General features: G+C 41.3%; 1 protein-coding gene across 7 annotated transcripts; it reads right to left on the bottom strand.

Moving 5' to 3' along the window:
- Positions 1-9: 9 nt before the first annotated feature.
- On the bottom strand, positions 10-14,856 carry trak2 (trafficking protein, kinesin binding 2). 7 transcript variants are annotated; one of them, XM_028010288.1, is made up of 17 exons: positions 14,746-14,856; positions 12,190-12,380; positions 10,840-11,031; positions 7,923-7,982; positions 7,498-7,574; positions 7,310-7,426; positions 6,677-6,889; positions 6,514-6,592; positions 6,278-6,408; positions 6,118-6,192; positions 5,899-6,036; positions 5,733-5,812; positions 4,994-5,134; positions 4,612-4,910; positions 3,127-3,627; positions 2,945-3,044; positions 10-2,816 (listed from the first exon to the last, which is right to left on the bottom strand). In XM_028010288.1, exons 2-17 carry the CDS (start codon positions 12,242-12,244, stop codon positions 2,033-2,035), a joined length of 3,042 nt encoding a protein of 1,013 aa, XP_027866089.1. In that variant the 5' UTR covers positions 12,245-12,380; positions 14,746-14,856; the 3' UTR covers positions 10-2,032. The 7 variants fall into 7 exon arrangements, with proteins under 7 accessions (XP_027866089.1, XP_027866091.1, XP_027866092.1 ...); XM_028010290.1 differs by having other exon boundaries at positions 3,160-3,627; XM_028010291.1 differs by lacking the exon at positions 7,923-7,982.
- Positions 14,857-15,130: the final 274 nt, after the last annotated feature.

Here is a 15,130-nt window from a genome sequence, read left to right as displayed (position 1 = left end):
ACCCAGACATTTTAATTTCAGTAGCTTTATTTTACAAAAGAGGCAACAACATATTATCCTGATTACAGCTGGGAAACACCAGGAAGTTTTGTTTTTATTTTAAGATATCTAATCCATCAAAAGCCACAAAGCTGAACTTTAAATTTTACAAGGAAAAGATGAGAATACTCATTATGCCTTCATCATAGGTCATTTTTTCCTTTTCACAATGCTTACTTAAACATATACAAGCCTGAAATATTTATTTTTAACAAAAATAAAGTTTTTTCAAGTTAACATGGATCCCCTCTATGTGGAAAAAAATGCAACATTAGTTAAATTATTAGCTTATATTGTTACCAGACACATGACATGTTTTCATCAATGTCAGGATTTAAATACAGATGTCAGTAAAGGTTAACTATAGAACATAAGAGCAGATACAAGTTCATGTTTAGGCATTTTAGAAACATGGCTGATTTCAAGTACTTTCTAGGTGGGAAATGCTCCCGCCTGCTGGCCAATGTTGGTACTGAATTTTCCCTTTCCCTTTAGTCTGAAGCTGACTTCTGCTTCAGAAAAATCAAACATGTTCAGTTTATTTCAGCAATGATCCCCAGAACCGACTAAGTGCAACTAAAACATAGCAACAAACTTTATTGAAAACAGTGCTTGCCTCTATTTAAGGCCTCATATTCATAAAAACACACAAAACACAAAAACCTGAAGGAAAACAGATCCCGCCAACACCCCATTACTCCTTCCCTATTTTTAAAATTTTGTCTATTTTGGTTTTAGCCTTGCTTTAACCTTTCCCCACCTGCCTGCTGACAGATGCATGCTGGGACATGTAGGCAATGTTGCTTTTCATGCAGATGCTTTTGCCACACCACACGGACGGAAAAGTTAAGGTATATTAACAGTAAAAATAAACCCATGACTGGTATGTTTACAGGCATAGCTGGACTACAGGATTAGCCTGGCAGTTTCATGCTATGCTTTAAGTCTTCTAGCTAGCGCCTAAGTAATAAAAGCAAGTAGGATCACTCCTCCACTGACACCAGAGGCTCGTCTTTCTAGAAGCGGACATAATCACCATTTACGGGGTTATAGACTGGGATGACATTGTTCTACAGTTTTTCTTGCTGATTAGAGTACAAGCCCTTGGAACAGCAAGACTCTGGATGCTCAGTTGTTCAATCAGTCACCACTTTCCCTCATTATCCAACAAAACAAACGTTCTTTCTTTCACAACATTTTCCTTGTTCTTTCTTATCAACTTCCACAAACCCTCAGACACTTACAAGTTTACTTTACCTCCTCCCCCACAGGATTCCTGCGACTTTACTGGAAAAGTTTCGTACGTTTCTAGGCTCAACTTTCGAAAGTTTACCTTAATTTTAAAACATAAACACACTAACGTTCACCACTGATTTACAGAAAATACTTCTATGAATGCTGGAAAAAATCAAGAAAGAGAAATACATTCAGAAGACACACAAAAGGAATGCAGAATATGGGGAAGACAGGAAAAAAGGTAAAAAGGTGGCAACAGATACAAGGGGGGAAAAAGGATACAGAAATAAAAAAATAATTATGCAGAAAGGAGGAAATGAAAAGGAAGCATTCAGTAAAAAGGAGAAAGAACCTTTAGATATTAGGATTGGGAATAAAGTCTGGTATGCAAAAAAAAAGTTTCCAAATTGTTCTTTTCCTCAAATTATCCTGACCTGGGAAGATGCCGAGATCAAATTCCAGACCTTTTCCTGACTAGGAAAGAATCCTGCTTCCAGTTGCACCTGAACATCCAGAGTCTCACGAGAACTACTGAAATGCAAACCCAACACAAGAGTCAAGCTAAGGCCAAGCGTCATGTCGGATGGGTACATTTAGAAAACTCAGAATTACTAAAAACAGTTGAGTTCAATTGTGCTTTTAACTGAAGTCATGAAAAGGAGGGACTGTTCTTCCTGCTGATTCCCTGACACCTCTCTCCAAAAGGCAGAAAGGAAAGAGTTTAAGTGGAGGTGTTAGCGATTTGTGGCTCCTTCCTTTAGTGTTTTGAACTTCTTGGAGGGTGCGAGATGGAGGCGAGATGCCGGCGTCGTTCTTTAAGGTTTCCCCATAGTGGTGGGGGGATAGCCAGGGAGGTCGGATGAGGAGGATGTCCGGTTGACTTACTACCTGCTCTGGCGCCAATCATCGCCGGGAGACTCTGATTGCGCCGCAGGCCGTCCATCAGACTTCCACCACCTGCCGACACAAACGTGGCGGACTCTTGGTGCGGCACTGGCGTGTCAGACTCTGAACTGTGCAGCACCTTAGTGAACCCCAAACGACAAAGTCTTTCTACCAGACTAACACTGACTAGATTGGCCTTGTCTCTGCCTGGCTTAGAACAAGAGGAGAGGCTGGGAGTTTCCTGGGAAGGGCTGGGCAGGTCAGGATGTGGGGCTCGGCCCAGGTTCAACCCGTACACATCTTGGAGAAAAAGCTCTGCAGGCCGCGAGGCTAGAAAATTGTCAGACGGATGTTGGCGAGGCTCCGTAGGCACGAGCGAGGGAGTGGGAGAGTGGGAGGGGGAGTTGGGCGGTGTGCTTGGCATAATTCGCAACAGGGGTTGCCGTGGAGCAGATCTGGGCAATGGAGAGGGTACATCAGTGGAAACTTGTGCAGAAATACCTCTCTCTAGGACCAGTTTGGCCAGGCCGCAGGGGGGAGCTGGAGGGCGTCGAGGCGGGAAGGAGTCACCCAAACTCAGCCTGCAGGGAGTTACCGGAGTACTGGGACCCGTTCTCATGGAGCTGGGCGTGTTGGCCGAAAGGGACGACTGAGAGCTAGAAAACACAAAGAAGTCAAGAAAATGACTTTGAATTCAGAGTTATCTCAACTACTCTCTCAAAACAGCGCTTCCAAATCTGATGTTTTAACTTACTTTCTTTGTCATACTCTGCAGTTGGCTTACCTTGGTGTGACCTGCGTGATGTCAGTAGGGTGGAGAATACGACAGGTTGTGAAGGTGTAGGTAGAGAAGGTGGAGCTCTGACTCTTTCCTGGGTTTTGGACTAAACACAAAACAAAGCTCATGAAAAAACCTCACAGTGATGGTGTCACATTAAAGTATTAACATTTTAAGAAAAACTGTACCACAAGAAGAAGTTGTTGAGGTGGAAACTCTACTTTGTGATTGGACAGCTGTTGCAGAAGCTCCTGGAATGGGAAGAGCCAATTGGTTGGATTTCTCTGTGACGTGATTGGATTTCAAACAGAGGTCCGAAGGGACAAAGGAGGAAGTGGAAGACGCTCCAGGTGATGTTGATCGGATCGAGGAGGGAGGCGCATTGGTGCAAGGTGCAACAGAACGGTTTCTGTCCTCGGGTGTGGATGAACAGCGTACGTTAAAGGTTATCCCGCATTCCTCCTCTTCCTCATCCAGCTCCTCTTTACCCTTTTCAGCTGTTCCTTTCTCAAGGGCAGCAATCTCTCTGTGCTTTTCAGCCTCTTCGTCTTCCTCCATGTCTGACAGCCGGAACATGGCATCCTGAGCCAGAGGTCGGAAACCCTTCGTCACAACCCCAGGGTGTGGATCTAAGATGGTGGCCAGGTGAGGCTGGGCAAGCTGCTGCCAGTGATGAAGCGTCAGGGAGCCTAAAGACAAACAATGTGATCTAAATTTGGAAAGGGGAGTGCATATTGGAGCAGAAACCAAACAACGAAGGATTTATCTGCAGAGCCACACAGTTTCAGGAACAATCAGAGTTTCCTTGAATAGACTGGTGGGTCTGGATTTCCTATTGATTTTGGAAAATCCTACAAATCTCTTGGTGCAGATGCTACCCACCATATTTGACTGAACCCATGAAGAAAACCTGCCATTCCAAGAAGGCCTGTAAAAAATATACCAAAGACAACTGTAACGCTATCAAAGGTGAGTAAAGCCCCCAACAATGTTGTTTGGAAATTTGCAAAAATGTTACATTTTATATTTAGTCATTATGGCATTTTGTGTATAGAATTTTAAGTTTGGAAAAAAGCTCTAACATTACACAAAAAATAGGTTAAGTGTAGGGAATACTTTTCTATTTTGCAGAAGACTGAACGGCTCACAAGGTAATGTTACAATGCTAACTTTTGACTTTTAGCTGAAAGAGTTCATCAAAAATATTGTATAGTTAAAATGTCTGAACCAACACCTATTAATCACATGGCAACTGCTTTAAGTACCAGTTTCCTTAATTGGGATTAACGCTTGCTCATATTAGCAAATGCACTAGCACTAGCTAGTTAGCATAATCAAGCTAATGTAATTCAGATAATTTTAAACTAATTTAAATAAATTATCTAATTATCTAAACACTTTCTCCAATAAAAATAGAAACATTTAAAATTTAAAGAAATTTTAAAAAGTAATTTGTAAATGAGATTACAAGCTAATGTAAAAAAATTAAAAACAAGCCTTCTATTGAAATTAAAATGATCCTTTTTTAGATAGTAAATCAAACTAAAACTAGCATAAAACTTAAAAATAAATATCTAAAACTGTGTCACTGTCTCTATTTCACCTCATCTGTTTAAAAATGTTAGTGGTACGTGAATTTTCTAGTGATGTTTCTGTTGCAGTGGAAACATTACCTTCCATTGGTTTGACGATTTGAAGCTTCTCCGGCAGGAAGGTTTTGAAAACAGTGGAGCCGACTGTGAGATCAGAGAGGTTGGAAAAGGAGGAGAGCACGCTGCCCATCGGGGAGCTGCAGCCGCTGCCCTCTACACCGGCTTCTGCCCCGGTCTGATTCTGCAGCTTCTTCTCACGCTCCGCCTGGAAGAACTGATGCTCAGACAGGAAGTTTTGCCGCCTTAAAGAGAGTCGATGGAGAGCTTTGATGAGGTCATTTCCTCCTGGTAGTCCTGGCTTTCCCATTCGTACCTCGTCCCTGCAAACAAGATATAAATCAAGACTTAAAGACTTAAAATATGTCATTATATCTTGACTGTAGGTCAGATACAGGTTTCTTACTCTTGTGCTGACTGGAAAGGTTGGGCAGTCATTACTAGAGAACTCTGTCCAGAACCGGGGATAGGCGGGGTGGCCAAAGCAGCGCGAGACGCTGCGGCGTTGACCGAGCGGACTGTTTGGAAGACTCTCTTTTGAGAAATTCTATTAAAATAAATAGAATAAAAATAAGTTTTGTTTCTGATTTGTAAATGTCAAGTATATACAGATGACATTGATACAAGTAATCTTTTTAACCCTGTGCACGGTCTGGCAGGGTTCCACTGCACTTTTCCAAGTTTCTTTTGTTGTTGTGTGTGATTTCAGGAACTGACTGTCTGACCGTGACATCTGCTGCACTCCTCCTGAGCGTCACACTAAAACCGCAGGACCGTTTAAAAACCAAACACTGCTTCACTTCAGCATTTTTTATTTTTCAAGAAAAAAACATAATTCTTTAAAACAAATCTTCAAAATATAAAATAGCTAATTCCTATATCTTCCTGGCACAAACCAGTCACTGCATGTTGGCATTTGAATCATTTTGTTTCGGTACATTTAGTGCAAGACCTTCAATCTCTCTAAATCAGAACCATTGTTTGTTTTTTTCTAGAAACGTTACAGAGCAGAGCACATTTCTAATATATGCAGAAGACACTGCTACATACATTTTATTTCTTAAAGCTTAAAATGCTTCAAATAAAGAGTTGAAAGTATAATAAATATTCAGAAAGGCAATGCTGGAACAAACAGTCAGATTTACCTTTGGTCTTGAAAGGCGGTTTCCTCATCGATGCTCAGCTCTCTCCTCATTGAACCTTCTATCTCTGCTGCCAACGATTCCTGTGTGGGATAAGATTTCCTAAATAGACCAACTAAAATCATTTTTACATGTATAAAAATTTCTGATTTGGAAGTCGTTTCCTTACCATGGGGTAGAGGCCGTATGAAAGATGTCGTCGCATCCCGGAGGAGGGACTGCTTCTACTGCGCAGCTCTCTGATCTCGTCCTGCGACTCATGGAGCATTTCCACACACTCTGCGTTCCTCTCTGCCAGCTCATTCAGCTGCCAGAGCGCAAACACAGGATTAACTTAAAAAGTTAAAATATTTGCAACAATAATGCGAACACAAAATCGGATACGTACCTCTGCTGTTAGCTGTCTCTGAGCATCTTTGGAGGCCTGGAGGTGGATCCTTAGCTCTTCTTTCTCCAGAGCCAGCTTTAGAAAACCAACAGAGAGCAAGTCTTTACTGCAGTTTTTGGTCGTTATGTGGGTTAGGCTTCTAAAATCCAGGCGTTCTCACCTCCTTCACTCTGTGTTGCAGCTCTACAATCTGAGAAAGCAGCTGAGCGATTTCCTCCTGGTGTCTGAGCAGCTCTTCGTTCTTCTGGGACAGTTCGTCCGTTAGAGACACCATCTGACTGTTGGACTCGCCTGTGAGGAGGAAGACGCATCAGTAGGAGGTACAGCTACCACTGTGTCTGAAACAATCTACATTACAAACACAAATTTCACTATAATAGATCAACGCCGACTCACGTAGTTCTTTGACGCAGTCGCTGACCAGCTGCTGCTCCTTCTCCTCGTACGTCATGGTGTCTTTCTTCAGCTGACATGCCTGGAAGAAAAATACTGTCTTTTGGAACAAATCTACTATTTTTATTCATTTAATTCCTTAATTTCCACCTTGGGAGCTCTGTACCTCAGACCTCAGTGCCTGGTTCTCCTCCTCCACCTCTTGCAGCTTGTTCTGCAGCTGCTCCAGCTGGCTGAGCGCGGCAGCGGCCCCCCCCAGCAGCTGTGGCTGCTGCTGCGGGGTCGACACGGCGGCGTCTTGCTCCCCCTCCTCCGAGGCGCTGGCCACAATCCGGAGCAGTTCATCCTTCTTGTTTAGCTCATGCTGCAGCTGGTGAACCTGGAATGTAGAAAATCTTGTAATTTAACGGGACAAATTTAGTAAAATATTTGACTATCATACATGCAGCTTGATACTGCCACCACCATGCATCAACATGGGAATTGTATTCTGAGAAAGATCTAGGTTTGTTCTGTCCTTTGTGGCTAAAAGGTTTAATTTTCATCTCAAAAAAGCCTTTTGGGAAACTTGAAACTTAAACTATGTTGCGGTCATTTGAGATTTATGTGGCTTCTAAATGTAATATGAGGTTAAAAAACAAACTGTTTTAAAGGTTTTCAAACAGACAAAGGCTCTTTATCTCTGTCTGGCATCATGCATCTTGTGCCTTCAATCTCATTTAGTTCCTTTACGGCGTAAATGTGGAGACTCATTCTCTAAACGTTACGATTTTAAGTGCCATAATTTGTAATGAGTTACCTGGTCCACTGCTTGTGCCAGCTGCTCCTCCACAACGTCGTTTCGTTCCTGCAGCAGGTGATTTCTCTGCAGAAGGGACTGACCAATCCGAGCCGCAAGCTCCAGATCTCTGTCTCGCTATTCAATAAGAACGCAGGAGGTTACTACGGTTACCAGCTGACATATGTTTGCCATCCAGGGATATCTACCTCAGCCAAAAGATGGGTGACCACTTCGATGTCATTGTAGGTTTTGGTCATCTGCTCAACTCGATCGGCACTAAGGACTGAGCCAGAAAAGTTTTTTTAAAAATCACCTTGAGCTAGCTTACACGTTATCTAGCATGCACATGCAACCAAAACTTACACTCATGCACCTCAAAATAAAACCAGTTTCACTCCAAACTACAGGAAATGGCTTGCAGGCTACTTTCTGTTTACCAAAAGGTTCTGTCTACTCGCAACACACCCAAATAAAAGACACGCCAAACATGTCTAATTATATTTCCTGCTGTTCTCTACAGGCAGAAGGCAAAAACAGGCTCCAAATGAAGGAAAAGTGAAGCCAGTCTCACAACGATGTTAAATGTAGAAAGTTTCAGAGTAACAGGAGGCAGGAAGGGAGAGAGGGATACCTTTGGAGAGGCTCTGAGAGCCGGGATGGGAGTAAGGAGAGGGCTCCAAAGCAAAATAAGCTAGAGAGAGAAGGGAGAAAAGACGGTACAGTTTAAGAAGAACGCAGTGCTTTGCAAAAGTATTCAACACATTACAGCTATGAACTTTAATGTATTTTAATCAGGATTTGACAGATTTTTAATTAGAATTTCTACTCAAATAAGAGTATATAAGTATTTGATAAAAAGACTTTTCAAGTACTAAGTGGCTGACCAAATTATCAATCATTTAATATTTCAAAATTACACAATCAGATGGACCAAAATATAAAGTTAAGAGGTAATTTTGGTATTTTAAGGATGAAAATGACAATAATTCATGTAAGTAACAAAATTAGGCAAAATAATTTTTCTCCAAATCAATTATAAACTTTAACAAAAACTGCAGCTCTGTGTCTGGTGAATTTTTGGTTAAAACATATTTGTTTTTCATTCAGTGGGTAGAAAATCCAGAAATTTTACTCAAGTAGAAGTAGAGATACTTCATAATAAAATCACTCAAGTAAACAGGGTAGTAAAAATACTCCTAAAAGTTTTAAATTTCAAAAAGGTACTCAAGTAAATGTAACTAGTTACTCCCCAACTCTAGGGTTTGATGTGACAGCCAAAGTAGTGCAAAATTGCGACAAACAGGAAAATAGTTTATGAACCGGAAGAAGTTTGACTTGCAGTTTGTCGCAGGTCATGTAAGGAAACAACAAAAACATGGACAAAATCTAAACTTTTGTATCACTGGCACACGGTGGTGGCAGCATGATGTTGCTGGGCGGAAAACGGATGGGAGTTAACAACAACACTTGCAGCTATAACTGCATGTTCAGTTTTATTTCTGAACAAAGAGAGCAGACGTTTTCCTTCCACTAAACCTTTCCCGGTTCATCAAATAAAAGTTCAAGAGATCTAGAACTTCTGCAAAGCACTGTTGAATCAACCTGCCTGTTTTTAAAAGGAGAATTGGGCAGAAAGAAGAAACTAACGAGAAGAAATGAAGCGTGAAAGCAGAAGCTTTAATAAACCACGTTAGTGTTCTGGAGCTCTGAGGTTCTACTCATTAGTCCGCTCTGCTGTTAGCACCTGAGTGGGAGTCAGCGGCGCTGCACAAAACGCTTCCCCAGCTCCACCTGTTTAAAGAGACGCAGCAGCTTCACACTCCAACAATGCTGGACTTGAGCACTATAATAATTTCCTTTGATTTAAAGTGCAAACATAACCGTATATTAGCAGTTTTAGCTAAAGGATAATAGAAAGTAACAATTAAGAACAAAGTGGGACAGCAGATCAGCTCTCCTATCCTTCGTAATAAAAGCAGATTAAATCAGATGAGAGCGTCGTTCGGTAATCCGAGCCCCTCGACGACCTCTGGGTCGGACCGGCTGAAAATAACCTCGAAAGATGGCCGCAGTAAAAAAAAGATATGTGCTCACACATATCTTTTTACCTCGTGGCTGGAGCATGTCGCTGTGGTCAAGGCGATGCACATCCATGGTCCGGTTTTGATTATGTTTAATCTCGTGTTTACTTCATAAGTTCCTGTGAATAAAGGTGGCTGGACTCTGGCCACAATGAATTGCATAACTGAACAGCTTCTTACTTAACGATCTGCGTCGTTTTGACATTTATGAGTTTCACACAGTACAACGGTCGATGTCTGATTGGACCTTTGGTTCCAATAAACTAACTAGAATGTAGAGAAAAGTGGAAATGGCAGTATAAATAATTATCAGGCCGTAAAATGGGGTCAAATTATGGTTTGTTTTGAAAGAGGGCTGAACTTTTCCCTACAGATGCTGTTTGGGTGAACCGATTGCAGTTTTCTGGCTGGTCACCGATCTTTAAAAGCCTGACCTACCAATCTCGATTTCTTTTTTTTTATCTGAAATGTTTCCCTTGTTCTCAGCAGAAAAAAGTGGGACAGTAGCAAATTTTCAGACCAGATAAGATCAGTTTCAGTTTAAAAATGACAGAAAATCAGGGTTGATTCATCAGTGACACCTTGCTTTAACTCAAACTGATCTTCCTACTTTCGTTTTTAAATTTTGCCACAGATTCTTAAATGGATTTATGACTAGACTTTGACTACGCCAGTCTAACATACTTTCAGTCCGAATCATCAAACCAGAGAACCTACTTCCAACTTTTGCTCTTGGCAAAAAGACACTAGTAAAGACAAATTTGTGAATATTTTAATAAGGCTGTGTATTTAGCTAATTAGAAACTGCTTTCTAAATATAGTTCATAAGTCGTTTTCTTAGTGTCTGTTCGTTGATAGCACACCGGACCTTGTTTAAGAGCTATTGGTAGTCGGAACAAGCTGTAATAAAAACTCTACTCTTAAAAACGTTATGGATCTTCAGTTCTGACTTCCTTTTCTGTATTTTTGCAGGTTTTATTCACTGGTTTTATTGCCAACTGTATTTTAAAGCAGTTTTGATCCAGAATGTGCAGTTGTTGCATTTGTGAAGAAAACAAGAAGTTGTTTCTTTGACTGGTAACTCACTTCCTGCATACCACCACTTGTTTGATTGGACAGTAAACAAAGCTTGAGATTTACCCTACTTCCTTTCTCATGAGCAAACAATTTCCATGCAGCTCTCTCCCTGACCTTGCTGACAAATTGGACACACACAAGGAAACAGCAGCATGCTAACGGCTCACCTTCCACAGCGACAGCATCGTACACCTCCTCATTTTGGACGTTTAAACCCGGCATTATCCGTGTTTCTTCCCTACTGTCCTACTTTCCCCCTAGCTCCCCCCAGTTAGACTCTGTCTCGTGACTCTGGCCTCTGTGCGTCCCTCTGGTGAGGTCAGTGCATTCCTCTTTAGTTCACACACACACACACACACTGGTTAGAAGAAAAGCCGGATGCAGTCTTACTCATGTAGCGCAGAGTCTCTTCGGCCAGCATTGGTGAGATGGAGCTGATCTGTGCGGGGGTTTCGTCTGGAGAGCAGCTGGGGGAAACCACCCAGTCCTGACTGTCGGACAGGTAGAGTGAGCCGGACCCGGCCGAACACGAGCCCAGGGAGCTGGAGGTGTAGTGCCTCCCACTGCTACCCAGTCCTTCATCTGGAAACCAGGAACACATCCTGATCCAAGTTTCCAATATCAAACTCTACTCAGAATTACAAGATACAACCGCACGGCATTCTGGGAAACACAGGCATAAGAAAAGCTTTAGTCGCTTTCACGGTTAGCTAAGCAAGGTTGAATCAGCTAAGTCACTCTCTCTTCGGTTACCTAGCGACAACCTGTTGAGTAACTAGTGGTTACCTAGCAACAACCTGTTGAGTAACTTGAGCAGCAGCAGTTTTAAGTTTTACCTCTTCGCTGTTTAATTGTGGATTTCAGATATTTAAAACAAAAAAACTAATCAACAATTAGCTATATCAACTGATATGAAACTTATATCGTAATATGTTTTTCAAACGTGTGTGTATATCGATATGAGCACATATTTCTGGAGTGAAACTTGTGTTTTATTTCGCCTCAGAAGCAACAAATCACACCACTCTTCAATTTAAACCAACAACAACATTACCCATAATGCAGTTCCTTTAGATGTATAGGACTCTGCTGTTAGATTAGATGTATGTTAGATGAATTGTATTGCTCACCATGTCTCCACATTTTCGTCAAATTACAGTAGTGACACACAGTACCATTACAACCGTGATTTTGTAGTGCTGCCATGTTACCATAGCGACCTACTGTGGGAAAACCAAACACTGGCTCTAAAGCAGACATTTTGCATTTGTCATTGCCTTTGTACAGTTTCAGTTTACCTAATTAAACTGGTGTAACCTAAATTAAGTCTCTAACACCTAACAGGCCATAATTCTTTCACAAAAAGAAGAAGCTCTAGCTTTTGTAGAGCAACAGGAAGTACATTTGTGTTGTTGTTATGCAGTTTAAGTGAATCAGTGTGTGTGTGTGTGTGTGTGCTCTCTTGGGTCTGGAACTGTACTAGTCAATGACCTTCCACTTGAGCAAATATGTGGTTTACTGGGACACGAGCTAACAATAGCATCTGGCCCAGAGACTCGGCATACTGCACTGAGGGGAGGCGGGGCAGAAACATATTTTATACCCACCAATCTGAGGTCAGAAACATTACAATATGCTCTGTACAAAGACTTTATTCTCTCTCACATGTAAGTAAGTCAAATCAAACAAAAATAATTTGAGTTATAAACAAAAAAAAAACTGCATCGTCAGATTCCTAACCTGTCTTCGTGCTCGACTCCTTCTTCTCCACCGCCCGGGGTTTCACTTCAAACATGTCCTCTTCTCTGGGTGGGAGTGAGGGGCCCCCCTCCCAAAAAACACAAAGCTGGACAAGACAGGGAGGCAGCTACTGCCGTGACATCACATCCTGGTGCTGCGCTGATGGGCCGTGACCTCATGAACACCTTTACCTGCAACAGAGTGAACAATCCGGGATTACACAGCGGCTTCAAGACATTCTGACCTACAGATTAGGGGAAGGCATTTTTGAAAAAGTCAGGAGAAATTAGTGCCACAGCTTCATAACCAACTGTAAAAAATGTATCCAAACTAAAACAAAACAACAAATAAGATGAATTATGAAGTAAACAAAATTGTCCTTCAAGAAAAGAGATAGTTGAGACCAAAACACCAAACTGATTATTTTTGTCACCCAGTTTTTGGTAGAAAAACAGAGAAAAGAGAGAAACAGTAAATCATAAAAATGTAAATCATTGGGCTCAGTTTAATTTAATTTTATAGTGACATGCCTGTGCATCTTTGTAGGTTCTGAGTAACAGGAATCAGGCCATGGGAAGGACAAGAGTCCTGATTACACAACAGTAAAGCTGAAACAGCTGGGCTCATAAAAGAGATTAAGGCAGATGTTTCGCACACAACCTTACAGTCTGGAAATTTGTATCCAGAAATTGTTGAGATTTGAATCGCATCTTGCAGCAGTCCTTTGCACCAATTTGTTATTAGTGTCCGAGTAAATAGATTCAGGATCCATTATGTTCCTACTCGCCATAGCTCTTCAAATACATGCTTCCTGTTTCCGTGATTTAAAAAGCCGGGACCGAGCGTCTGTGAGTCATGCCTCGACTGAGGCTGACACAGACCGCTACGCCAACACCGCTCTCTTCATAATGTTTATGAAACCCAAAGAAATTAAAAGCTTAATGTCGGTTCCCAACCACAAACAGACACAAAAATGACCTGCTACTTACCAGAGGCGACATTACTGAGACCGTAAAACCACAGCCAGTGGCTCAAGTCCCAGCTGCTTACCTCAGCTTTTCACATCCCATCACATCTAATCTGCATTCACCGGACGATCCAATAGCAAGTGACACAGAGCCGACACAGCAGTGGAAGATGGCAACACGTCAATAATGAAGTACAAACTGAGGTTAAAGCGGTCATCGGGAACTCCAGCAACAACGAGCGTGGGATTTACAATGGGTACGACACAGTGATGAAGCTGGACTTAATTACACAAAGGTGGGCAACTCCCTGGAGCCCCAGCTAATAACCCCCTAGCTTAATGCTGTTATAACTAATTAGTCATTTACATCACTATGGAGGGATTCTGGCCCTTTCTTCTTTGTGCAATTGTTGTAACTTGGCCACGTTTATCAAATTTCAACCATGAATTACCTGTTTAAGGACGTACACTTTGACTAGATTGGTTGGTTATTTAGTGCTTTGGATTATGGTCCTATTGAGTAACACAAGCAAGCTTGAGTTTAATGTCCCAAACTTATGCTCAGATATCAGATGTTCTCTGGAAATTTTCACATATTTTTGTTTGACTAACCTTAACTGGGGCAAGTGAGGCCTACAGTGTTTGGGATGTTGTTCTGGGTTCTTTTGTGACTTTCTGGATGAGTCATGGATGGACTCTTGGAGTAATTTTGGTTGGATGGCCAGTCTTGTGAAGGTTCACCACTGCTCCATGCTTTCTTTAGTTGGGGATAATGGCTCTAATACTAGCAATGTGTTTTGCTAGTATTTGTTTCGTATTTTAGATCCTTCAGCCTACTTCATGTTGTCTGATGGGTTCCATTACAGTAATTTACAGTTATAAATCTGATCTTGGTGCAGCAAACTAAAATGAACTCTGCTTTCTAAAATAAACTTAGTTGATTTTAGATCACTTGTGACTTAACAAAGGGATTAATAATTTGAAAGTTGTATTTACTTTAGCAAAGTTGTTTTTGCTCCTGTAGTTAATTAACATTGTTAAAGTCAAGATCTAGTTGTATTATGAAACAACAATGAGCTACAAACAGGTGGTGTTGCTAAATTTGGAGTGAAAAAAGGGAAGTCGGGGCCCCATTACAGGACCCCACCATGACTAAATCCGCCTCTGGACACAACTACTTTGATTTATCATCCGTTTGTAATATATGATTATTTCCAAACAACTATTTTATGCTGAGAGATACAGAATGTTAAAAAATGTTAGCAATATATTCATGCAAATGCTTCTACTTTAAAATGAAAGCCTTTATTTTGTCAGTTGAAATGGTCACTGGTTTGTTATAAATACATATGTTTAGATATCTAACAGAGAGTATGCCATTATTTCCACAATAACCAAAATAGGCAACAGTGGGATGAAAACAGTATGAATATCTTCCCGTTAGCCTCGCGCTATTCTGTCTCGTGCGCTTCGGTGACAGCTTCTAACCGTTGCGTCAGCGAGCAGTTCCTCCGCGAGCTCAAAAAAAGAGATTATTATTACAGCCTGATTTATGTTTACAGCAGCAGTTCAGTCATGATCGAACTCACCCGGTGTCAATAAACTTCCACTGCATGAGGTATTCCAACGGTACGGGCTCAGAGATCCGTTTAACGAAGCATCTAACAATGGAGAAGAAGGATGACGATGAAGTTGGCCTGCGATTCGTCGCTCCATATTTAAGTAAATAAAGGGCCATTCCGCCGCATTTACCACTTCTGTCTTTGCTGTAAGACCATTGGTATTTTTGCCATAGGACCAAAAAATGTCATGTTCAAGCAAAATACTCAGACGGCTACCAAATAAAAATTTTTCCCACACTCTTATAACACTGTGTATATTTTTCTTTTTACCTGTTCAACAAACACATATTTTAATGAAAAAAAGCAAAGTAGTCTGACTTCTGTAGAAAAGAAATCTGTAAAATCAGTAGAC

This window comes from Xiphophorus couchianus, chromosome 24, assembly GCF_001444195.1.
Source record: "Xiphophorus couchianus chromosome 24, X_couchianus-1.0, whole genome shotgun sequence".
Lineage (NCBI taxonomy): Eukaryota > Metazoa > Chordata > Actinopteri > Cyprinodontiformes > Poeciliidae > Xiphophorus > Xiphophorus couchianus.
Note: the sequence above shows the minus strand (reverse complement) of the source record. Positions and strands in the feature narration are given on the sequence as shown.